General features: G+C 42.0%; 2 protein-coding genes across 2 annotated transcripts in view; both read right to left on the bottom strand.

Moving 5' to 3' along the window:
- Window positions 1-8,113: 8,113 nt before the first annotated feature.
- On the bottom strand, window positions 8,114-17,184 carry LOC306785340 (uncharacterized protein). The gene is made up of 2 exons (XM_079279684.1): window positions 16,764-17,184; window positions 8,114-11,015 (listed from the first exon to the last, which is right to left on the bottom strand). The coding sequence occupies exons 1-2, from the start codon at window positions 16,933-16,935 to the stop codon at window positions 9,973-9,975; spliced, it is 1,215 nt and encodes a 404-aa protein (XP_079135810.1). The 5' UTR covers window positions 16,936-17,184; the 3' UTR covers window positions 8,114-9,972.
- A 6,368-nt stretch (window positions 17,185-23,552) lies between these two features.
- Window positions 23,553-26,511, bottom strand: part of fbxw4 (F-box and WD repeat domain containing 4) — a 62,280-nt gene continuing 59,321 nt past the window's right edge. Inside the window, exon 11 of the mRNA XM_079279685.1 lies at window positions 23,553-25,333. Coding sequence (XP_079135811.1) covers window positions 24,852-25,333 — 482 coding nt within the window. The 3' untranslated portion in view covers window positions 23,553-24,851. The remainder of the gene's footprint in view (window positions 25,334-26,511) is intronic.

Consider the following 26,511-nt stretch of genomic DNA (forward strand, 5'->3'; position numbering starts at 1 on the left):
CTCACTCACCTGGCCTGAGGGAGAGTGGCTCCCGCGCACTTCCCCAAATTTGCCTCGATAGCCTCCGCTAAGAGAAACCTATACCGGTAGGCAGCCAATTGCACCAAATGGTAATAAATCACCAACAAAAGCACAATCAACAGCTCGTTTGCTTTCTTCTCTGAATCGCCAAACATTGACATACTAAATAGTATAATCTATCGCTCGATCGGTTTTAAAGTCTTAATTTTCCTGCTCAGAGCCCAACAGATATGAAGCTCTTTCAAACTCACGGTCGTTTTTTGGGACCGGCTTGAAGCGGGACTTCCCCGGGTCTCTCTTAACTATAGAAACGGATGTTAGTATGTGTAGGTGTGCGTGCCGTGCTTCCCAGAACAGAAGTTGTTACTTATCTATTTCTGTCCAATTCAAAGTATATTCTTTTGGTCCAAATACAGAGAAAAATCGATTAACAAAAAGATATATAAGAAAAATCAACAATAATTTAAAAACCCTGAAGCAAGCTGTTTTCAAATGTCCGGAGATTTGTAAGAATTCAAATTTGAACCCCACGCAGGTACAGACCTGGTGGACTTCTCCCCAACTACTGCCCCGATTGTCTAAAACCGAGAATATTTATACTCGAGCAACACCGGGGGAAAGTTTCAACCCCCTCTTGGTGCCTTTGTGGGGCATGACATGGGCATGGTAACCCCCCTTAAATTTAGTCATACATTGATAAACATATCGTTTTCTAACACAACGACCTCTACTGGTACTCAGGACGTATGACACACCGTGCTCACTGGTTGATAATAATACTCAGACACATTTACATCATCGTATGTTCAAACAGGTTACAGGGATACAGGATAATACAAAAAATGCACGATGTAAAACATAATACACCTTTTTGCCCAACGTAAGACCAGGGTATTCTCATATATATGTACCATTCTGCATAAATTGCGCCCTTGTCCTTAAGGGACCCTTGTCTGTTAAGGGGCAAGAATGCGGACGTGGTCCGATGCCTTACGTAAGGCTGTATGCGAGCTTAACCAAAGCTTAAAGTAAACATAAAAAGTTAACAAGTAAAAATGTGTGTGTAGGTATGCGGCCATCATGCCAGGCCAAGGGCTAATGGTTGACAGGCTCCAGGGTTAATGTAGAACGCAGGTGTTGAAGCCTGTGTGAAACGATGTGTAAGGCTGTGAAAACACCACGTCACCCTGCTCTGTCACCAGGAAGGTACCTTCAGTACATACCCAACCACTTGGTTACCTGGAAAGCCCCGCTAATGTGTGGGGCCGTGTGTGTGTGTCTCGTAACTGCACGTCCGTGCAGCAGGCGCCATCTTACACGAGACACAGAGCCCTATGCCTCTCCAGGTTACATTTGAGTTTTTCTACATTTTTTATTCGTTGATTTGCTGAGCAGGAGTACGGTGCCTGTTAACACCTAATAACCAGGGCATTCCGTGTAGAAGGCATTCACAGTTTCGCAAAACACTCCAACTCGTCTAACAGTGTGTGTGCGTGTGTGTGTGTCTTTCCTCGTTTTGGGGGAGGAGGCACTGCAATGCACACACGCTTAGGTCACCCAAATGGCCAGCAGTCATGCAGCTCAAGCCCACGCAGCGTGTAAGCAGGGTGGGATCTGGTGTCCGTGGAGATTTCGGACTGAGCCCCTTGATAACTATTTAAATCGCAAAAGATTGGTGTTATTGTCTCAAACACATTGAATTTGTGGGGTACATTATGGAACAACCACATTCAACAACAAAAATCTGCATTATCTAAAAAACTGATGTTTATTCTTTGGCCATGTGCGTGGGAATCACTGTCTTGGATTTTGGTCTATGAAACACAAGTTTCAGTTAGTTACTGTTATTAAGTACAGTGATCATGTGAACAGACACAAACTTATCAAAAGTATCTCCAGCTGTTAAAGCAGACTGACAGCTGATCCAGCTGTGATCAGCTGATCCTCCGTCATCAGAAACAGACGTCGCTTCACGTGACGCTTCAGAGGAAAGGACGTCTCATGTCTCTGAAAACATATTTCCTCGTTCCGCTCTCCCTGCATGGTTTCCTTGGAAAGTGAGCAGTGAGGGAAACAGGGATGCAATTAAGAGATTTGGGATGTACCCTCTGGGTATATTTGATAGCTAAGCCATCATCCTCCTGTCTCACACCACCTCCACCGTATCCAGTGGACACCCCAGCACACTGCTGGCCTTCTTGATAAGTTTGTTCAGTCTCTTCCCGTCTGCTGCCGAGATGCTGCTGCTCCAGCAGACCACTCCAAAGAAGATGGCTGATGCCACCACAGAGTCAAAGAAGGTCCTCAGGAGAGCTCCCTGTACTCCAAAAGACCTCAGTCTCCTCAGCATGACCTTCCTTAGCTAAGAGCAGCAGCTCACGTTTGCTTTCATATGATCCAATGACATCTGCACACATCTAATTATCAAAGAAAGACAATCTTTGGTATTTTCTAATTCTGTATATCAAGCACAAGTTAAATACTTCCCTAAAAGCAGAAACCTACAGAATTAGTTGTTGCATTGTGATTATATTCCTGTATTTGACTTGTATTGCTGTATCTGAATTCTTCTGAATCTTCCGTCTGCAGTTAATCTGCTCACATGATGTCAATCATCACAGCTTTGGCTCGCAAGAGCTGTTCCAAAACTCTTCTGTCGAAAAATAATTGTCATCAGTGACATTTCCGTGGTCGGAGAGAGGACGGAATCCATCCTCAGTAGTCAAATACAGGACTGTAATAACAATGCAATGTGTTCATTTCACATTCTATATTCGACCTATTTACAAGTAGATGAAGGAGATAAAATAAAAACACATCAGTGCTGACAATGTCTCCTTGTAACATCAATCAGGCACTTCAGTCCATCTTTAAAAAGTTGTGGCAGATTATTGACAGCATTGTCCAGCAGTATACTCACATCTCGGCACTGTAGAGCAAATTCCCTCTCTGCAGCTTCCTGGTCCTGTGCTCTGTGAAACGAGTTGCTGCCAAAGTGTGACACATGTGTCAATGAGCCCGCCTCTTGTTCAAAAACGTCTGCAGCCGCTGATGCATCCAGCAAAAGGTCTGTGTCAGCAGTCAGCCAGAGCATGAGGCTCCCGGCTCTCCTCTAGAGATCCAGCTTCTACCAACAGTCTCGGCTTTTAAGTTCGGTGTAACCCAAGCACTATGTTTTTTTAGTGGTACAAAATATGCTGGTGTTCAAAGTTTAATTTTGAAGGGAAATTTGGTGGACAGTGTTCAGATGACAACAAACAGAAGCACAGAAGAAGTGAAAAATATTAAAAAATGATTTACAAAATATAAATAAGCTGTCCTTGTAGAAAAGCTGTTCATGAGAGGAGCTGCTGTCGAGCTGAATAGTTCAGTCCAAATGTGTTCATCACATATTATGAAGGTCACATGGTGTATTGATAATAACAGCAGCTGTAAGAAAGACAAGAGCGAATGGAGAGAGGAACAACTGTGTGTTGTTTTTCATTGAATGACACTATTACAGCTTTTAATGCAGCTGAAATGAATCACACCAGATTTTTCAAAGTAATAGTCAAATACTGCAGGTGCAGTTAATGGAAGCTTCAACGATTCCAATCACAGAAGCAGAATGAATACGAATATGAATATAAAACATCTCACATTTATCGTACAGCATCCCAAATATGCTTTCCAGACCAGATGAGAGTTTCTGTTTCAGGAGACAGAGAGATTTCTGTTGGTGCATGCAGTGTGTTTTGTAGTGGACATTTATATCTGCAGGCTTCAAGTTCTATAAGAGACAAAATTAGAGATTACACATACCAGTTACAATATGATGACTGAGGTGTTTATTCAATAAAAGAAAGGACTTTAAACGTTCTACAAATATATTCATGAGAATCAGCCTTTCATTTCTCCCAGTACAGAGCACAGAGTCTGCCTAAAAGGTATTTAAAGTTTTATTTTGAAGGGCACTTTGATGAAGAGGGAAAAGACAGGGAGAAGAAGCATAACAACATTTTAGATCGTTTTTGTTGGTTGTAACACAAGCGCTTGACTGTTGATAGCCAATCACAACAGCTGTAAAAGAATGGAGCTTCTGCCACCTAGTGTCACATTTGGCTTTATAGCGAAGGACAAGAGATTCAGATCCCTCAAAGGACATGGTCCAACCAAACTCAGAAGAACTCTGTAAAAAGCTCAGTTCTTAGTGAAACTCCCGAACGCTTTGCTCATTAAACTGTCTGCTGTTGATGAGAGGAGCTGCTGTGATTGGAATCATTGACGCTTAAGTTAAGTCAACCACACCATCGACAAAATATGCCTTAACGGTATTCAAAGTTTTACTTTGAAGGGAAATTTGGTGGCAAGAAAAAGAAGCACAGAAGAAGCGTGCAGGAGATTTGTGGAGTTTTGTCTTTTGTGTTTTTGTATTTGTGTTGAATTTATGAATTTCCGGACAGAAATTCTTAAATTGAGGATGGGATTTGTAATTACTTCATATACCTTCGCTATTTAACATGATTGTTTTCCATTGGTGGTCAGTGATTGCAGTTTTAAGCTCCCGTTCCTATGATTGCATGTTGCTGTGAGTATTGTTTTCCTCTTCAGCTGACCTGGGGAATCATTGTGTCTATCTGCTCTGGTCCATGACCCTCCTGATATTGGGGTACAGAGTTTAAGAAACTGCGAATTTGTAAAAATCTAAAAAGTGCACCTTGGGTAGCCCGTACTCTTCCTAAAGTTGATTAAACAATTTCATGGTACCACCTTCGTAGAGATCATTTATCACCTGAATTCCAGATGTGTTCCACTCTTTAAAACCAGGGTCAACACAGGAAGGAATAAAAACAATTGGTGCATGAAAAGAATATCTTCTGTTGATGGAAAATGCCTTCTTTACACAAATACAATGCTTAGAATTGATATACAATAAAGTCGTCCCTAGTGCCTGATGCTTGTTTAACATTATTTAAGAATGCTATACTTGATGATGAGAACCAGTTACATCCTTGCAATTCAAAGTCTCAACATAATGATTTACGGTCTTGCGCCCCCCATTCCGATAATTTTTCCAGCTGTATAGACCAATAATAGTATTGAAAGTTTGGTACTGCTAGACCCCCATTTACCACTGGCTGTTGGAGTTTCTCCAGTCTCATTTTAGGACGTCTGTTTTTCCGCATTAACTTAGATGTGATCCTATGCAGATCTTAAAAAAAAGCTACTTGGGAGGTCATGAGGTATCATTTGCAAGGGATACAAAATTCTTGGAAGTATATTCATTTTAGTAACAGCTGTCCGTCGGAGCCAAGGAAGTGGCACCGATCTAAGTCAATCCAGTTTAAGGATAGGAGACAGATTCATCTTCACCAGATCTACCAGTTGGTAGAATATATGGATTCCTGGATATTTAAAGCCATTATAGTACAAATGTAATGGAGATAATATACTGTTATCTGGGTCTCTACTGCCTCCAAGTGGTAGGGCAGTAGATTTACCCTCATTGATCTCATAGCCGGAGAGACTACTAAATTCATTGATTGTTTCTATCACAGAGGGAATTGATTGTTTAGGGTTGCAGAGAAATATCAGTATATCGTCCTCATACAAAATAATATGCTCCATTTTCCCACTGTTAATACCATTAAAAGGGGCAGTGGACAACCTTGATGAGAGTGAACCGGAGGGGAAGTGAGACCGTTAGCCATACCCATTCATTGTGGAGAGGTGTACAATAAGTTTACCCAACTTATAAATGTATTACCCAGAGAGAAACTTTCCAAAATGTTGTACATATATTGCCATTTCATACGATCGAACGCTTTCTCAGCATCTAAGGAGACCATCATAGAGTCTAGAGGTTTGTTTTTGGCATATTGAATGACCCTCAATAGATGCCTCACATTAGTGTAGGAATGTCGACCTTGCATAAATCCTGTTTGATCAGGCCCGATGACGGTGGGTAGGATGGGGTCGAGTCTTTTAGCTAAAAGCTTAGTCAATATTTGGTTTTCCACACATTGCAAACTAATTGGTGTATATGAGTAATGCTGCGTTCACACCGGTCGCGTTGATTTTTTGACGCGCGTCGAGATTACGTAAAGTCTATGCACAGACACGATGAGACTGGCGCGCCGCGATTTTGCGATAGCGCGGCGCGTTGGACGCGTTATTGCAGTGCGGTGGACGCGTTGGACGCCGCAAAATCGCCAACACGCGAGTTGAAATTTTTCAACTTCAGCGACATAATCGCGTGACGCTGTGGCGCGATAGCCTATCAGCGTTGAGTTGCTCCCCCTGTCATCACTGGCTTCCTGCCGTTGTTGAATCAGGAAATAAATCCTGTAGCCGTCTGTGTTCACCCAGAGCTCTACGATACCTCATATCAACAGAGACCGGACCAAACTATGTGTATACATGTGTGTGTGTGTGTGTGTGTGTGTGTGTGTGTGTGTGTGTGTGTGTAAACCATACGGTACAAACAATGAATAGACGCTGCCGTATTTACGTCTACGTGACGTTATTGAGTGCTGGTGGAGCTGCTACACTGTTAGCATAGCCTAGCACCGATCCATCAGAGCTCCATTGAGAAGACCAGTAACCTACAAATCGGCATCATTACGTAGTTATTTCGGAGTCCCTTTTTGTCGGAGAAGACAAGTACAAATCGGCATCATTATGTAGTTATTTCGAAGTCCCTTTTTGTCGGTTTATTGCCGTTGAATCACAGCCAAATCAGTTTATTTTGTGTTCCTACAGCTGTAGTAAACAGCGACCGGTGGCTTGCTAGACAGTGAATACAGCTCGATACAATCCACGGAGCTCCTCTGAACAATATTATGAACCAGACATGACGGCGTTTGGCATTCCGATGTTTGAGGGACTTCCACAACACGTACAAAGCAGCAATTGTCCTTATTCCTTTCATGGTTGACAGCGGAAAGAAATGGCGGCCAGATGGAGGCTTCCAGGACGATAAACCACGCCCCCTCTCCGGCGCTACGAGATTTTGCGGCGTTTGGTGTGAACACAACCGGCGGCACGTTGGACGCGATTGTGCAGTGCGTCAAAAAATCAACGCGACCGGTGTGAACGCAGCATAAGGCTTTGGTATTAATTAAATTGCAGCCGTCTGTGTTGATTCAGGTAGTTTTTGATTCAGGAAGGAATATTCGTACATTTTACTTAAGAGTGGACTAAAAATGTCTTTGAATACTTTGTATATTTCTGGGGGTAAACCATCTGGACCAGCTGCTTTCCCAGAGGGGATGTCATCAATCGCTTTCTCTATTTCTGTAAATGTAATTGAATTATTCAAAGCCTGTTGTTCCAAAAAGCTGTTTATTTGAGAGTCACTTTTATGTATTTCTGATTTAAATAGTCATTTCTAATTATTGGTAAATATGGCATTAATCTCCTCAGATTTTCAACGTTTTCCGCTCAAGTTTTTCAGACATGAGACAGAGTTATGGCTATTGTGTTTGTTTAAAAGTTCTGAAAGTAAATTACCTCGTTTGTTGCCGTATTCATACAACCTTTGTTTTTTTGAAAATAAAACAGTTAATTGGGGAATTAAAGTATTAAGACCAGCCCTTACAACAGTCGTTTTCTTTCTTGTTTGTGCATCTGTTCAGGATGTTGTATTGTGTGACTGCATTTGTTGTAGTTGAAACAAAAGACAAAAAAAAAACTTTAAACGGACATCACATGTCAACTAGGAAGCTTTAACTTGTAATTCTGCCTCCAATTTTCTGTTCGGATATGATTTTTTTCTTCTTTCTGCTACAAGATGAAATAATTAGCCCTCTCAAATATACTTTAGTAGTTTCCCACAGTATCGAAGGATTTACAGAACCATTCCGGTACTATTCCACATTGAAAGTGAACAGTGAAGGTTTGAATCCAAGCACTGACAATAACATCCTGTTATCATCACAACACGTGTGGAGAAAAAATAATTACAGAAACTGCTTCTTAAAAAGTATAACAGAGTTTATTTATCTCAACAATGCTGATCAAATTCAATAATGTTGTAAACAAACAAAACATCTGTCATACAGTTACAATTATACTACCTAAAAGCAACAAGCAATCACGTTGTGAGGGGAGTGTATGTGTGTGCGGACGTTTGTTCGTGGGTTGGTTTGAAAAAAAGAAGAAAGCACTAAAACATAGCAGATCTTCACCGCAGCAGTAAAGTACAGCAACTATAATTTCATCACACCGAAGCCCGACTGGAGAACTCAGGTTCGGCAGCCTTGGCACTGGACCTTTAACTAATAAAGTAGAGTTTACTGACTTTACTCGTGGTGGCGGATTTAAACACAACAAAGCTCAGCGGCGTAGAACTACACTAGCAGCAACAAGCCCAACAGTTATGTTACACAGCACTGACCGGGACTCGGTGGGCCGAATAATACACAATAATACGGTAAATAGTACAGTTAAACTGAAAACAAAACAAACAAGAATACAAACACACGATGACCTATCTCTGCCCGGACAAAAGCCTCTGACTTGAGATCACTGCGTAGTGGTTGGTGTGTTTCTTTGGACTTGTTCAGCGGAATTTCTCCTGCTTAGGACCGGGGGCCGTGACACTTTGTCAGCCCAGTGGGAAGCGGTCAGGATGAGTCAGTACCTCCGAGTCTAAGGCCATGTTTCTCTGACAGAAATCGGTGGATCGCGCCCTTCAAGTTGAAAGTGAGTCACTGCCCCAAGAGAGGGTATTCCAAGTATCTCAGGGTCTTGTTTACAAGTGAGGGAGTGGAATTAATGTCAAATTTATCAAAACAACTAAAGGGTAGTGCTGGGTGGTATGACCAAAAATGTGTATCACGGTATTTTGTACGATTCTGGCGGTTTCACGGTATTTTTTCTTCTTCGCATTAACGCATTAATTAATTAACGCCGAAAACTAACACAAGAACCGGCCGGCCAACCGGCCAGCAAATGGTGAACAGCCGTTTGTGTGGCGTCTCTTCGGTCTCTTCCTGTTTCCTTCACCTACATTCCCCTGGGTCCTAAGTCCCTCCATGTACAGCTTCTTATCACCCTCTATGTACCAACGTACATTTATAACAAATACCACACGGTAATCAGCGTTGCATACGTGTCTGACCAAAATACCCAAAAAAGCATCAGAGGACCGTAATCGCATACACTCTTTGTATTCTAACAGATGTTTTTGGCTGAGGTGATGGAGTAAATTGCTAGTGTTGCCACCAGAGGCAATAACAGCGGCTCAACAAACTTTACAATATATCGTCTTTTGATCTACGTCGGATGTTTTAAAACCAAAAAACCTCCAAACAGCAGCCGCAGCTCCTCTCTTGGGCACAAATTGTATTGGTGCATCTCCGGTCTTTCTTTGTTCCTCCTGCATCGCTCTTCTCTGTTCTTTAATGTAGCGACGGAGCTTCTTTTAGCTGTTAGCAGACTGTTGTGCTAGGGGGCTAGCTAGCTAGGGAGCTGTACCCAGCATGCTGTTCGGCGGTGTAATTTTATAAATGTATGTATTAGTGTTACAAATTGTTTGTGTCACAAACTGTTGTGTCGTGGTGGTTTGCTCTGTTAAAGAGGGTTATTAATTGTTGTTATAAAGTTATAACCATGACTAGGGTTCCCTCTCAATACACTTAAGACAACTAGCTCCAACCGGAGCATGCTTAGCGGCTAACTATATATGTTGCTGCCTGTTGAAGAGTGACAGCAGTTGTTTCGGCTGTGCACCGGTATGACGGTGTGTGAAAAATAGATATCATACGAGAAATGAGAACCGGTATACCGCCCAGCACTACTAAAGGGGGTTCTCTCCTGTGTGACTTACCATGTGCACCTTCAGTTCTGCATTGCACACAAATCTTTTATCACAAACTGAGCAACTGAAAGGTTTCTCGCCCATGTGAGTTAGCATGAGTCTCTGTAAGCGTCCACTCTGTGAAAAAGATTTGTTACAGACTGAGCAGGTTATTCTCCTGTGTGACATCTCATGTGTTTCATCAGATTTCCACTTTTGGTGAAACTTTTACCGCACTCTGAGCAGCTGAAAGGTTTCTCTCCTGTGTGGATTCTCATGTGTTTCTTCAGACTTCCACTTTCAGTGAAACTTTTACCGCACTCTGAGCAGCTGAAAGGTTTCTCTCCTGTGTGGATTCTCATGTGTTTCTGTAAACCTCCACTGCGTGAAAAAGAGTTCTTACAGACTGAGCAGCTGAAAGGTTTCTCTCCTGTGTGGATTCTCATGTGTCTCTGTAAATGTCCACTCTGTGAAAAAGATGTATTACAGACTGAGCAGCTGAAAGGTTTCTCTCCTGTGTGAAATCTCATGTGTACCTGTAAATGTCCCCTCTGTGAAAAAGATTTATTACAGACTGAGCAGCTGTACGGTTTCTCCCCTGTGTGAAATGTCATGTGTACCTGTAAATATCCACTCTGTGAAAAACGTTCATCACAGACTGAGCAGCTGAAAGTTCTCTCTCCTGTGTGGACTCTCATATGTTTCTTCAAATCTTTCTTGAGGCGAAATCTTTTCCCACATTCAGAGCAGCTTAATGGTTTCTCACCATCACTACATCTTGAATCACTGACACACACGTCATCATTATTCAGAGAGTTTAAACCTGACTGAGGTTCTCTGGTCTGCTTCCAATCATCACTGTGTTCAGTCTCAGGTTCAACAGAGTCTTCAATCTTCTCATCAGTATCTGGATCTGAGTTTCTTCCTGGTTCTGGTCCTCCACAGTTCTCTCCATCAGCATCTATTTCCATCTGTTCAGTTTGCCTTTGATGAAGCTGTGAGTACTGGGCTTCCTCTTCATCATCTTCACTCTTCACAGAAGGGAATGATAACTTGATATCAGCCTCCTCCAGCCCTTGAAGCTGCTCTCCCTCCTGACTGGTCCAGAGTTCCTCCTGTTCCTCTTTAATGTGTGGGGGCTCTGGGTCCTCCTGGTCCAGACTGGAGCTCCACGCCTGCTGCTCTTCTTTAACCACCACCAGCTGCTGGGCATCTGTGGAAAGAAATTAAATACATACACACCTTTAAAGAAAACTATAATTTCATGTTAACAACTAATATCACTACTTTCCTATAATGTGGGAAGACATGTTGCACATTTTGTAGGACATATTTGGACCTCATTGAAAGTAAAACAAACTAAAAACTGTTGTGTGTTTCACCTGGCTGTGAGACAAAGTTTCCCTTTGGAGGAATTGTTCTTGTTAAAATGCTCATGTGCTTGCTGCTGTGTAGGAAAAATAGGTTTAGAACTGTGTTTTAAGAAATGATAATAGAAGTGTTCAATGATTCATAATTAAGAAAACATAATTAGAAGTGTTTTAGAATTCATAATTAGAAGATTCATAATTGTAGGACTGTTTTAGAATTTGTAGTTAGAAGTGTATCTGAGTAGAATCTTTACAGGTAGATATTCTTTATAGGTAGTTATTAAAATGATAGCAAGTACTTGGAGTTTACCATCTATACTTGTAAAATGTGTGATGTATTTGCCAAAAGTTGCAAATCCTTAGCTTTCGTATTGTAGGAGCCAGGTGTGACCTGTGTCATTTTTGTACGCCCTTTTTTGTCACTTCGGAAAGACTTCGGTCTCTTTCCTCTGGTCTCACCGGGAGGGCAGCAGCTCTTCTACTGGGATCAGGGTAAAATGCCTCTCTGCGCAGAGAATAAATATCTATAGATACTGTAATTAATGTGTTACACTATGTAATTGTATTAGATTCAGTAGGATTCAATACTTTTTGATTGTAAACCAGTTTATGGTAGATTTTATTATAGCAGCGTCTCTACTGTAAACAGCAGTTGTGGCGTGAGCTGCAGCCTTCCCTCTGTGGGGTAGAATTCAAGCCTCCACAGCTGCCAAAACGTAATGAAGCATAACCTAATGGTGACTGTTGACTGAAAATAATGATGGTCATGAAAAGATAAAAAACCTGCTTCTCTCTGTGTCTGAGAGTTGGACATTGTGCATATCAACTGCATGGAAAATGAGAGACAGCGATCGCTGTCTTAAGAGGGAACGGTGTGTTTCACCAAGCGGACCATCGAGCGCCGGACCAGCGGACGCTCCTTTCATAAGTGTCCTCGCTCCCCTCTCACTATACGGACTGTTTTCTGACCTGTTTCTACAGTAGCAGAGTGCTCTCGCTCATATTTACAGCGACTGTGCTAGTGAAGAGTGTCCTCGCTGCCCTCTCACTGGCTGTTCCCTGCCTGTTTTGGTAGCCGGTATGGAACCGGTTCCTATACGTCCGGTACCTACCGGACCGAAACGTAACGCAGATTTCGGTGCCTGCGCCGATTGAAATACTTTTTTTACACTACTCTGATGACTCCATCCTGGCAGCAGGACTCGGTCCTCCGCTCCTCACTCATAGTATTATTACAACGGGGTACTTAGCGCTGTCGCTCATAAGCACAACAACACAGGCACGCAAAAGCTTCTTCTTCTTCTTCGAGACCAACTGGCGGTTGGCAAACGACGAATTGGCGCATTACCGCCACCAACTGGTAAAATAAAATAAGTCATGAGACGTGTCGTATTTTGCCAGAGAAGGAAAATATGCCGTGAAAATATTTCTGCAAAATAATTGCTGACGTTTGAAGCTGCAGTGTGTGTACAGAGTGTGTGTTTTGTATTTATTTATATTTATTTAAGTATACTGTAAAATGTTAACAGTTAACATATTGTTCATAGTTAAAAGTTTGAAGCTGTAGTTTGAAGCCAAGTGTTTTGTATTTATTTATATTTATATTTATAGTATACTTTAACATAGGGCTGGGCGATAAATCGATTTAATCGATTAATTCGAATGTGTGCTTTAAGGCGATGTGTTTTATTGAAAATCGAGAAAATCGCCCCCACCCCTTTTTCCCGTAGTAGAGTGCGCGCGCATTGTTTACAAACTAAAACAATGGCGGCCAGCAGCTTCACTGCTGCCGCCGCCACCTCACAAAAACAACCCAGCATTTTGGAGACATTCACCAACTGTACTCCGCATGAGAAGAAGAGTGCCCGGTGGAAAGCCATCACGGATGCAGTCGCGATGTATATCGCAAAAGATATGGTGCCCATATACACCGTGGAAAAGCCGGGGTTTATTCACCGTCTCAAAGCTTTGGACCCCAGGTACGTGCTACCAAGCCGTAAACATTTTTCTGACGTTGCCTTGCCTCGGCTGTACAATAGTACACGCCAAAGGATCTCTGCGGAGCTGGAGGGGATGTCATTCTACTCCGCAACAACTGACCTGTGGTCCAGCAGGTTGACCCAGACACCGATCCACTTGACTGGTGGAAGCGTCACCAACTTAACTTTCCAAGGCTAAGTACTTTAGCAAAGAAATACCTCTCTGTGCCAGCTACAAGTGCCCCCTCTGAGAGGCTTTTCAGTGTGTGGGGGGGGGCATTGTTACATGCCACCGTGCATGCCTGAAGCCAGAGGTAGTAGACAGGCTTGTCTTCCTGGCAAAAAATATTTAGAAAAAACATGCACTACTGTTTAATACTGTTGGTTATGTTGTGAATGCACTTGATTTTGTTTACATGCACTTATTTACTGTGCAAAATATGTTATGTTGATGTTAGATCAGATGTTGCACTTTTGAAAATGTGAATGTTAAAGGGTCATATACATTTTATTTCATGCTGTGTTTGTATCAGTGTATTCAGTTAGAAAAGCTTACTGTAAAAAGTTACATTTGCACAGTTGTTTACAATGGAAGGCTACTATTTAATGCCATTTAATGTTATGTTTAATTTAATTTTATATTTAAATGATTCAGGCAAACAAAAGAGTGACCAAATACTTTTTGTATACTACAGGCACCTTTCTACAATGTTCAGGTTTTGTTTGCACTTTATTTTTATCAACCTACTTGGGAAAATCATCACAAAATAAAAGAAAAAATTGTTTTCAACAGCTTCTGTCATCTGCAAAAAATTTTGGGGGAAAAAAATCGATTTAAATCGTGAATCGGATTTTTTGTAAAAAAATCGGAGATTTTTTTTTTAGGCCATATCGCCCAGCCCTACTTTAACAGTTCATATATTGTTCAATTTGAAGAAAAAAGTATCGGTTCAGGCACCGTTTAGGCACCGGTATCGTTTTAAAAGTATCGTTTTAGCACCGGTATCGGAAAAAACCCAAACGATACCCAACCCTAAACATCACAAATATGTAAACTTATGGAACGCATGGTAAACGAAAGATTAATATATTATTTAGAGAAACAACAGATATTAGTAGGATGTCAGAGTGGATTTCGGAAAGGTAGGGGAACCTTGGATTCAATATTATGTCTGGAAGATGAGGTAAGAAAGGCACAGGTTAATTGGCTGGATAGGAACAGCAAGATACTGATTTAGTGAGTGAGTTCTTTGAATACACAGAAAATACCCAGAGCACGTGCATGTTTTTACCGATGGATCAAAAGATCCAGCTACAGACAGTACAGGATCTGCTGTTGCAGTTCACAAATTTGAAATATTTAAACGCAATTCTAATTTTTTAGCGATGTATACAGTTGAATTGTATGCAATTTGTTTGGCCCTAGAGTGGGTTGAACAACACAGACCACCATTTGCAGTGACTTCATGTCTGCACTGGTTAGTCTGAAGTCAGGTGTGTCTAATACTCGACAAGATCTGTTACTTAAAATAATGGCAAATTACTCTAGAGCAGCGGTTCCCAAACTTTTTAGGCCACGCACCCCCTTCTACATCCAGACCGGGTTCACGCACCCCCAATTCCCCCCCCCCCCCCCCACACACACACACACACCTAAAAAAAAGCAACAGAGCCTATTTATAGCCGCATAAAAACTCTTCCTGCACCGTGCCTTCGAAAAGGTAACGGACGTTCACCAGACGATTGGCCAGATTGGCCACATCTGTAGACTCGTCTACTTGCAGAGACTAAAACTCACTCTTCTTCACGCGACCGACTAATGTAGCCAGGATGTCTTCGGACAAAGCATCGATGCGGCGCGACACTGTTGTTGGACGCGGGATCACGTCCAACTTGTTTGCTTCTATCTCTCCAATCATACATTCCACCATCTCTTTCACATTTTTTTCCCTCTCCACCACCGCCTCTCCTTCTCCCTATTACGCGGTCAGAATACTACCACAACACGCCGCCTGTCTCCGGCAGAAATGCGCTCATCCACGCACGGGAACAACACCGAGTTGTAATATATACCTCCATAACACCCCACCACTCTCGGCTCATACCTCCCCAGCAACGAGGCACATCACCCGGCACATCACCCGGTCACAATACCTCCAGAATATCCCCCGGGTGAAATCCGGGACTTAGTTTTATGGTCTCCAGCCGTCCCCGCCTCGAGGCACCCGATCGTCAGGTCTGTCAGCCCTCGGAACAGGCCGCGGGTCAATAACTTGTGGGTGGCGGGGTAGAGGCGAGGCAGATCACAGAAAAATAATAAAGACTATGGCAAAGATACGTTGATGAGAAACGTATTTGTAATGCGTCAAACACAATTGAGAATGCATTTTAGTTTTGGGGGAACGTAATTTTTAGGAGACGGGACTGCACCGCCATTACATTTTTTCTCTCGCGCACCCCCTAGAGGCAGCTCGCGCACCCCCAGGGGTGCGCGCACCACACTTTGGGAATCCCTGCTCTAGAGCAATAGAACGAGGCACTGAAGATATATATAGGCCCATGTAGGTATCAGAGGAAATTAAAAAGTGGACAAACTAGCCAAACAAGCACTAAAGGAAAACAAAGTAGACGTATGTATCAAGTTATCCAAAGCAGAGAGAAAGGGCATCATCAGGAAAAATAACAAAGTATGGCAACAACATTGGGACCAGGAGACGAGGAGGAGACACCTACAATCAATTCAGGGTAAAGTGAGCAGCGTAAGATACAGGGGAGGAAACAGGAGAGAAGAGGTGACAATATCAAGATTAAGAATAGAGCACATCAACCTACGCAGCACACTAAACATGATCGGGAAGCATCCAACCGGTCTCTGTGAGCACTGCCAGGCACCAGAGACTGTACAACATGTTATCACCTCCTGTATTAGACACAGCTCAGAAAGGAGGGGCATGCTGGGAGAAATGCAAAGACTATGGATGAGAGGAAGATAGTTGAATAATATAATAGGGTGAGGATCTAGTAATCTGGGAAGACGGTGCTTGACAAACTTTTTGTGAGCAACGGGACTGATGGGGAAAGTTTAGTAGTAGGAACATAGGAACTGACTGAAACCGCAAGATGGCAGTAATGCAACAAAAAGGATGCAAGCTGCCGTTAAACACAGAAGAAGAAGAAACAAATCGGGTGTGTGGACGGGACGCTAACAGTTTTTGACCGTGTCAATGTGGAGTTTCAAGGTGTTTTATTACCCTGTGGTGTTCTGTTATGGTGTCAATGTGCAAATGGATTAAATGGATCAACGGATCGAAAGACAGCGCACTGGACAGTGAAATGATTGTGGAACACACGTCCAAACAAGTTCTCCCGTTCGCCCCCCAGTGGCTTTAAGATATAAGATATAAAATGGATGTTTGTTAAAGTCACTACAGTAATTGTTATATACAATATATGTGCATAATTGTTAAATTCCATGCATCAGCTGGTGTTTTGTCATGACCAGGAAACAATTCCATTAACTCTCTTATGTGACATGAACATATTTTAGATTGCTGCACATTCTCATCTCATCTACTTTCTGCCATAAAGATGCTGAGTGTTTAATGAACCAACCTGCTCTGTGTAACCGAAGCTGAGGGTTGAAAACAGCGTCCAATAGTTTCCGTTGTCGCTCATTCTCCTCCTCGTACTCTGCTATCGTTCTTTCAAACACACCAAATATCTCTTCAGCAGCCGCAGTTAGTCGCTGGTTGACAAAAGATCTCAGCATTTGGACTTTAGACATTTTCTCCACACAAACTCTCTTACTCTACATTAAACTCTGACTAGCGCTGTGTTGCTAACTCCCGTCCCTGTCTGTGTGTTTCCAGCTAGCATGCTAAGCTAACTTCAATAGCTTTGTAGGCTACCGGGAGATGGGTCAGAGGAAAAACATCCAGAAAAAAAGGTGGAGCTAACAGTCCATTCAGACAGGTTTATCCAGACGTACAGAGACTCTGATGGATCAGTACTGGTGGAGCTAACGGATACTTTATCAACACAACAAAGAGACTCTGCTGTTTCCACTAACGTTAGGCGCCATATTGCTAATGGCAGAACATCCGGTTCCGCTGATACGTGGTATGTTACCTACAAAATAAAAGCACTTAAACTAATACAATATCGTAACTTCTTATTCCAATCTTAAATTACCCTCCATCTTTTCCATATGTAACAGTTGTGGGTAGGGCATGGAAAGAGACGACTCAAGTGATTGTTTTCTAATATTTATTTGTTTCTGTAGAAGACAAAATATCACCAATTGTTTGCCTTCTGATCATTTTCTACACCTCTGCTCCCTCAGCAACGCAAAACGGAACTGTGTGATTTCTTTCCTTTTCTACAAATACACACAGAAACAACAACTTAACACGACAGTATGTACTCTGTTCAGGGTGCACATTACGAGTGAAGGGCTACCAAAACAACCAAGGAAAACCTTTAACCTATATAATAACACATTTTCTTGAAATACAATCTACAAGAGGAAAAACAGGGACAACTGGTGGTTAAAGTAAAAAGGTGTGTGAGAAATTATAACAACAGACACTAGAAATTACAAAATTTAACAAATGAAAATACATACTTGCAGAAAAAAAATGTTAAACACACGAATTGCCTTCTGGTATTTTTCTGCAATTCTGCTCCCAAACATGCAAAATAGCAGAATTTATACAAGGAGATGAATGCCAAAATCTATGCAGTATCTATCTAATCGATCTAATATATGGTAATATGATACAGGATGGCCTGCAGTGTTTGTAATTGCTCCTAAAAATTACAAAAAAAACGAAACTTTTTTTGTAACAGTAAAAAATAACATTATAAAGCTTTGATGGGATCTGCCAGGAGAGGGCTTGGTTGTTGCTTTCAACCGCATCTCATGAGCTTCTTCACTGGAAAGAGTTTATTTTCAAGTGGTTTGAAGTAGTTTACATTTAAACAATTTAAATATATGTTTTTGTGCATGTGTTCCATGTGAATATATGAGAGACTTTTCACATGTGACATGTTTTAAATTTGATGCTTTTAAAAGAAAAGAACAAAAAGAAAAAGTAATTCACAAGAAGAAGATAAAAATATCAAAGATCAGTGTTCAGAATACAGAAAAATTGATTATAGACTTTAAACATAAAAGTGATGTAAGTAATCAATAACATTTTAACTTGATCTCATGTAACTTGATGTTAATGTTATTATATTGATATTTCATGTAAACGTATTTTGTTTCATATTGTTTCAAACTAAATTGTTTGATTTGTAAAGTTGTAAAGGGGATTTTTTTATTCCACAAAATAAAAACGTTAATATCAGACATTTCCTACAGCACCTGAAGGCACCACAAGAGCCCGCCACCGAGGAGCTGTGATTGGTGGAGAGCTGGTGTCGTCAGAGGAGCAGGAAACAAGAAGCAGAGAACAAGGGAGAAAGGGCAAGCTCAAATCGTGGCAGCGGCAGCTAGTACAGGCACTTCCTGTTGCAAGCTCAGCTGCCACGACTTTCCGTGGCAGCTGGGCCTGCAACAGGAAGTGATTGCCACTGTATGTGGCAGCTGCGCCTGCAACAGGAAGTGATTGCCACTGTATGTGGCAGCTGCCACTTTAACGCTAGCTGTCTTAAGGTGCTCCTCCAGCACACCGTCGAGGGAGGCAACAAAATCCACCAATCCCCTGAAAACGCCAGGATTGTCAGAGGAGTCAGTCTCGTCATGCCCACGCAAGGCCAACTCAAAAGCCCCACAAAACTTCACACAATCAATTCTTTTGGATAGAATGTGCCGGTTTTTATCCACCTCCTCATTGTGTTTCCTCACTGCAATCCTGTGTCCGTCGTCCAGCTGAGTTGCGATGTTCACTTTGCCCAATATGGCTAGCTTGACGGAGTTATCCATGTGCGTCCTGGTGTTCTCATGTTTTCTTATTTTTTCAGACAGGTGCTTCAAGTCCCTCACTCCCGTAACTGTCTATGCTGATTCTGCTCCCGTTGTTTTAAAAAGCAAGCATGGAAAGCAAAATACGGCATTAGCACGACTGCATCCAGCTAGCCAAACTTTCTTGGTGTACCAGTCTCTGTAGAAGTGTCGCGTGTGCTGCTTCCCTTTCATGCCAGTCTGCTCTGTTATTGTGATGTCAGGTTGTTCTGGGCCCAGTTCTTTTACCTGTAGTTTCTCTGCCAAAGTTCTCCTCTCAAACGGGTCTTGGAGGAGAGATTTTACCGAGTTAGGATTGAGTCTTGGAAGAGTAGCGTTACTGCTCGCACTCGCCATTGTCATGACGTTAAAATGGCGTTTCTCGAGACTAGCCCTGACGAGAACGCGCAGCTAAGGGGGCCTGATCGTTCTGGCCCCAAGCTGAATCTATTTGAGGGCGCTGATTGGCTAAATTGTATGTCACTCATTTGTATCTTGAATCAGCAATTGGCTAAACTGCTTCATAGACCCGCCTCTTTTGGGCCAAAACGATTAGGCCCCCCAAGCTGCGCGTTCTCAGAGTGTCGTACACACAGACAGAGAGCACGAGCAGAGAGCACACAGGGGCAGAGGACGAGCAGGAAAAGCATATATTTTGCGCAGATATCATATTTTACACACATTACTGGGTACATTCCATAGTTCAAAAACACAAATATTGACAATTTGTATGATTTATGATTATTATAATTTTTGATGATGCTAAGGCACTTGCATACAATCAAGGATCGACCATGCGCAAACTTCTTTTGAGCAAATTAAGATGGGAAACTACCACCATAACTGTTCAGTTCTGTCCTCCGGTAACGGAAACATCAAACCTAAAAGGCAAGCAATCTATCAATCAACAGCAACAGACTATCTGCCTTGCAAGTTCTGCTTTGCTATGTATGTCAAAACAGACCTCTGGAGGCATCACAAGCGCTGCAAACTACAAGTGAAAAAGGATGGACCAGGGAAAAGAAAAGTTCAGTAAAGTGGTTCCCTGATGTTGCCCGTGGACACTGCAATTTCCAACGGACTTAAAGAAATTCTTGAAGACATGACATATGACACTGTGTCTCAAGTGGTGAAATCTGACATGCTGATCATTTCATTGGGAGTGAGAATTTTCCTTAAAAACAGAGAAGTTGGACGACATCGGGCAGACATCAGAAATAAGATGAGGGAACTTGCCAGACTTGTTATGGTTGCAAGACAACTCGACAAAGACATTGTCTATTTGAAGGACTTGATCAATCCAGGAAATTTCAACACATTTGAAATGCCTTGAAGAGGGTAACAAAAAAGCTCTCTGACACAGCTTACCGGTATATTATTTAGTCGCCGTCGTGAAGGAGAAGTTCCAAGGATGGCAGTCCAAACATACCTGCACAGTATGCAGGATGAAATTCTGGAGAGCCTGTCACCTTTTGAGAAGAAACTATGCGGGTATCTCATCAGGGTAGAGGTACGGGGAAAGAGGGGCCGTAAAGTACCAGTGCTGTTCCCAACCAATGTCAGAGAGTCTGTGGAACTTCTGATTAAAACCAGAGAAGTGGTTTGGCTCTCCCCGACCAATCCCTACATTTGTATATTTTCTATATTGCCGACACCATTACTGCTTTTGTTATCATTGTTATTCTACTATAGCCACTGCTGTTATTATTCGTAGTTGAAATTTTTCCATCTGCTTACTACTCATAAATATTTTTTGTCATATGCATTCAATAATGTGTTGTTCATTCTGTACACATGACATCTATTGCACTTCTGTCCATCCTGTTTGAGGGATTCCTCCTCTGTTGCTCTCCCTAAGGTTTCTTCCTGTTTTCCCCCAGTTAAACAGGTTTTTTGGGGAGATTTTCCTGTTCCTGTTTTTTTTTTATTTTTAAGAACGACATGGAGGGCTGCTGTGTTGACATGAAGCCGCACTTTCTGAGTGCATGCAACGTTAGCCCACAGTGGGCTACAACGTACATCCCCTCATTGTTTACAGTGGAAGCAGATGCCAAGTCGAACCCAACCAATAGAAACTCCTGGCTCATTCAGCAGCGTATGCCCTGCCCACTACATCCATCATTTTTTGAGCGCAAAGGTTTTTGTTTTGCAGCCAAAAATTCTCATTTCATAAGCAAAATGTATTCTCAGTTGATATATTTTCACTTACAAACTTGATTTTTGATTGCAATGCGAGAAATTTGCTCTCAAAACATTTTTGTTTTTGTTTGCGTAATACAGACACAAATATACCTTCATACTCTCACACGTTGCATCCAACGTAGTCTGCCAAAGCCTCCCTCCACTGTTTGTTTGGGTGATTTGCTGACATCATTGGTGTGTATTGCATTTTTTTTAAACTGCATTAACGCACGATAAAATATCCAGTGTGTATAAATACAGTATACACTGTGTATAGAATCAACATATAGTGCCCAGCTTGATTTATAATGTTTGTGAGGCTCAATGGATCTCTGCTAGAATAGTGTGTTGCATAAATAAAGCTTTACTTTGCTTAAAAAACAAGACAGTAGCCATGTGTTCTCCATAACTTTTAATAACCATATTTTTTACAAAAATGCGACAGAAAAATATAATTTTTATTTAGCAGGTTATAAAGAGCATATATACAGAGTGTAGCACAGGGTGCTGAAGACCACTATTAAATGCTGCATTCGTGGAAAAGTGCTCATCTGACTCAGTTGGAGAAAAGTCCCAATCCCAATGCCCCCTAAAGCCTCAAACCCTGAACCCTCAGAGACTTACTGGTGTAAGTGGTTGAGTGTGAGAGACTGCGAGGGCTTGAAATGGTGTAAATACGAATGGGACAGCACTTTGCTGCAAGATATCAATCAATACCAATTGTGGGTATTTTATACAAGGTGAGAGGTCATTTCAAATAATCCAATGACTCGTTTTTTGTCAAAACAGCGTCAATGACAAAATTAAATGTTCAATGAATAAATACATTTCCTGATTTCATTTGTTTTGTTCCATCTTTAACCCTCAATGTTTGAGTCAATTTAATATGACAGGCTGAACACACCTGTGCCATTCTCTTTGTTTACCTTTTTTTTTTTTACGTCTCCGCGCTTTTTTTGGTTACCCTGTGTTTAACACCCACTGCAATGAATTGTGGGTAATGCCCTTGGGCAAAGTCAGCATCTAATGCTGATTTACAGAAAGGGTTCATGAAGGGCTCAACATGTCTGCCAGAGAGCCCTCAAACACTGATGATCTGACAGTGGGACAGAACTAAAGCCTCACGTGTGAGTGAGGAGATTGGGATATGGAGTGTTTCAGTCAGTCATGCCCTTTGCATACACACACGCTCATGGATCTACACTCCCGACACAAACCTGTGTGTCCTTTTGCAGAGTAAACACACTGACAGCAACATGTTGAGATATTCTCATTTGCATATCTACAGGTACATGAATCCATTATTGGGGTGCACTGAAGGGCTACTTAAGTTAACTCGAAGTCCAAGAGACTCTTGAGCTGTGATCAAGTTCACCTAAACTTTCTCCTCAAAAAGCTATACAAGGCTACACGTTATGGCACTATGGCATCTCGAAATGAGATCCCTGTAAATTCCGACTGTCCTGCAAAACTGTAGCACATTAAGTGCTCAATCATTTACTAAAGTCAAGTCTCGCTGACTGACTTGACTTTAAATCCTTCTGATCAGAGCGAACATGTCGCCATCAATATCAAAGAAACAAAACCTCCAATCATATGACAATTGCCCTTGAAAGCTACAACATGCATCTCACAGAGTGGACAGACGTGGATGTTTTTGGGGGCTGTAGCTCCGTCGTCAGCTCACATGGTCCTGTGAAACTGAATGTTGTCTCTGTGTGTGGCATTGTTATTGCAACGCTTGTATCTATTAAGTGTGACATAACGAAGTCTTGTGTAATTATAGATTCAGCATGTGTCTGCGACAGAGGCCTAGCTGAAGACACCAGAGTCCAACAGGTAGAAGTTCTTTTATAGGTTTGTCTGTGAAGTTGAAAACTCCGTGGACAACAGAACTACAGAATGTTGCCGGTGTGGCTCTTAGGCTGCAGTTTTGACACCGATAAGTTACACCAAACGTAGCACGGAGTTGAGTTACCAGTTCAACTTTAAAACTCGTTCCGAACTTGTGGGCAAATTGGATGAGACCCACATGTCATTTTAGATCATGATGATAACACGTGTCACAGTCATCTTTGTGGAAAATCTGTCTAGAAGCTGTTATAGACGCAGCAACCAGCCAGAAGAGTCCGTTTTTGGAACAAAAAAAAGAATCCAGCAAAAGTACCCGGCAATTTGAGGTACTTCATCAATTCAATTCAATTCTATTTATTTTTGTATCGCCCAAAATCAAATTACAAATTTGCCTCAGAGGGCTTTACAATATGTACACATTTGACATCCTCTTGTCCCGGATCCTCTTGTTCATCACATTGATGCTGAAGAACTGTAATGCCCTACTACAACCTGAGATATTGAAAGGATAACAGATAGTAGTAGGGTTTATCGCAGATATCAGTATCAGCATATAAGCCACAATCAAAAAGAACCGTTTAAGGTGGTTTACATTACATAACTGCTTTTACACTCAGTCTGGTTGAACGAAGGGATCCTTTTTGAAACAAACATCTTTTTAAATTCAGGATAATTTTTCATCACTATGCATTTGGCTTGAGAAAAAAAACAACTCAAGTATCAGCACTGCAAAAACCAAAGTATTGGTTGAGTTTGAGCTACCATGGTATCATCTAGTCCAGAGGTCTTCAACAGGGGGTCTGCGAAAAATTTGGTTGATTAAACAATTTAAAAAACAAACAAAAAAACAAACAAATATTTTAAATTTTTTTCTCGAAACATGAATGTGTCCATTATCTTAATAGTTCAGTATTGTATGCAAGATAACAGGTATGTATATGCATGGCAGTGGCACTAATAGGCCATCACTCATTTTTCATTTCCACGTTTAAAATTAAAACGTCAATTTGAATAGCTTGTGTGCATGATTATCTCATGCAATTGACAGACATTGTTGATATTGGCATTGGTATCAGCTGACAAGGTATGTTTATAAATGGCAGTGGCACGGCCTCCCTACTCACTGTACCTTGCACATGTTTAAAATAAAAACGTGAATATATGAACCTGTGTATTATTTGAATAGCTTAGTATTGAATGCACAGTAAAGAGGTATGTTTATACACAGCACAAGGCCCAGTTAATATAAAACACAATTATATACAATATATATAGTCGGGGGTCCCTGCTCCATCTCTCTATCAGTTTGGGGGTCCTTGGCCTGAAAAACGTTGAAGACCCCTGATCTAGTCTAATGCTAGTCAGTGACAGAGTTAAGTGGGGCTCTGGGTCTCAGAGAACCACCGAGCAAAGAACCGTTTCAGTAAATGTGAAAACAAAATGAACATCAGTGCTGCTTCCTGGCAGGAGAACATTTCAAAGCAGACAGCTGATCAACATGAGCAACAATGAAGAGGAGCGGAGAGGAGCTAGGCTAAAAACGTAAATGCTGCTTCAAACCAGAAGTTGCATGATGTAACTTTAAAGTTTTAGAAAGTCAAACTCATATCTGCCATTCGTCTCCAGGCCTGTAACACACACACTGGTGTTAATCAAACAGACCAAACCCCTGAGCACCAACGGTGTGACATTGTTATACTAAAAGACATCATTGCGGATTACCTAAGAGACTGTGGCTCTGTCTCCACAGCCGTGTGTCCATCTGTGTTTTCATGAATGACTGCATCGCTAACGTGGCTGCGCTCAAAGGAGTCGGGACCGCAGCTATCGCACGGGTCCTCCGTTTGCCCCGCCCCCTCTTCCACCGTCTCTTCCTCTGTCTCTAAAAGGCTGCGCTGATCCCACAGCTCCTGGCCGTCGCACACTTCGATGCCGGAGTCCCCCGTGAAGCGCCGGTACCTGCCCGGTGTCGAGTCCTTGCTGGGATTGTGAGCGCTGTGGAGATGGGTCTGCGCGACCTCCGGAGTGGTGGGGAGTGGCGCGTCGCCGGGTACGGAGATGGCCAGGTGGAGGCGGGGAGATTCCTCAGGTGGGTCCGTGGGTGAGGGTGCTGATTGCAGAGGGGTGTAGGGGGGAGGCGGCGTGACGGGACGGTCAACCACCTCCTCATAGGCCGGCAGCAGGTAGGTGGGCAGGAATCCTGGAGAATGACACAATACAGACCAGAATGAAAGACGAGTCTCAGTGTCCCCCCTAAAGCCTTAAACCCGGAATCCTCAGAGACTTAACTGATGTCACCTGTTAAATGGTTGAGTGTGAGCAGCTGCAAGGGCTTAAAATAATATACAAAAACACTTTGCTGCGACATATCACATTACCTTGACAATGTCATAAACTGTGGGTCGTATTTTTTATTTGTTTGACTCCCTGATTTGAGCGTATTCCAGCCTCTGGCCTTACAAGATCGTCAAATATCTATTGCCTCGTTTTTCTCAAAACAGCTTCAACAACAAAATGACTACTATGAGCATACCTCTGACTTCATGTGTATTTATGAACCATCTTAAATCCTTAATGTTAATGTGTCTGTGTAAATTCATTAAGCCAGGCTGAACATTTTGCCGTCGTCTTTGTTTCCCCTTTTTCCCCCCTGATAACCACGTGTTTAACGTCACATTGATATGAATTGTGGGCAGACTTGTTCATAAAAAGTTCAAAATGTCTGCAAGAGAGCCCCAAAAAACACTTGACGATTTGACAGGGGGGAGACAGCCCTAAACCCACGTGGACGTTTCGGGAGCGTGCCTCAAAGTCTGAGAGTTCGTCGGTGTGGAGATTGGGATTGGGCCTCAGTCGTGTACAGTGACTGAGGATGTTTAGCGTAGCTTAATTCCATTTCGTTTTTCTACTCCAACATTCTCACGATCGCAAAGGAATGTAGGGTTTAAAGCTGCACGAATCAAATGACATGATTTCAGTGAAAAAAAGGTCAAACATCCCCAACTCTTCAGTTCCCCTCAGCTCTACGTTGTGTTTTTGTAGGAATTTTGTACGCACGACTGTAACTTTTAAAGACACTAGGGCTGCAACGAACGATTATTTTAATAATCGATTAATTGGATAAAAAAAAAAAAAAAGCATTAATTTCCAACCCTTTATTCAAAAACAGAACTGATCTTCAGAAAGTGCACAAACAGGTTGCTCCTTGAACATCCCTGAGCTGTTAAAGTAATAATTAAAAAACAAATGGACTAACACAAAAAACATACATATGTGCACAAAAAGATGTATATTTTTGTTTAAAGGGACCTGAGCTGTCAGAACAATAAATAATTTCTAAAAAATAAAGAAAAATACAAATCACAAAACTTAACAGGA

Source organism: Melanostigma gelatinosum (genome assembly GCF_949748355.1).
Source record: "Melanostigma gelatinosum genome assembly, chromosome: 12".
Taxonomy (NCBI): Eukaryota; Metazoa; Chordata; class Actinopteri; order Perciformes; family Zoarcidae; genus Melanostigma; species Melanostigma gelatinosum.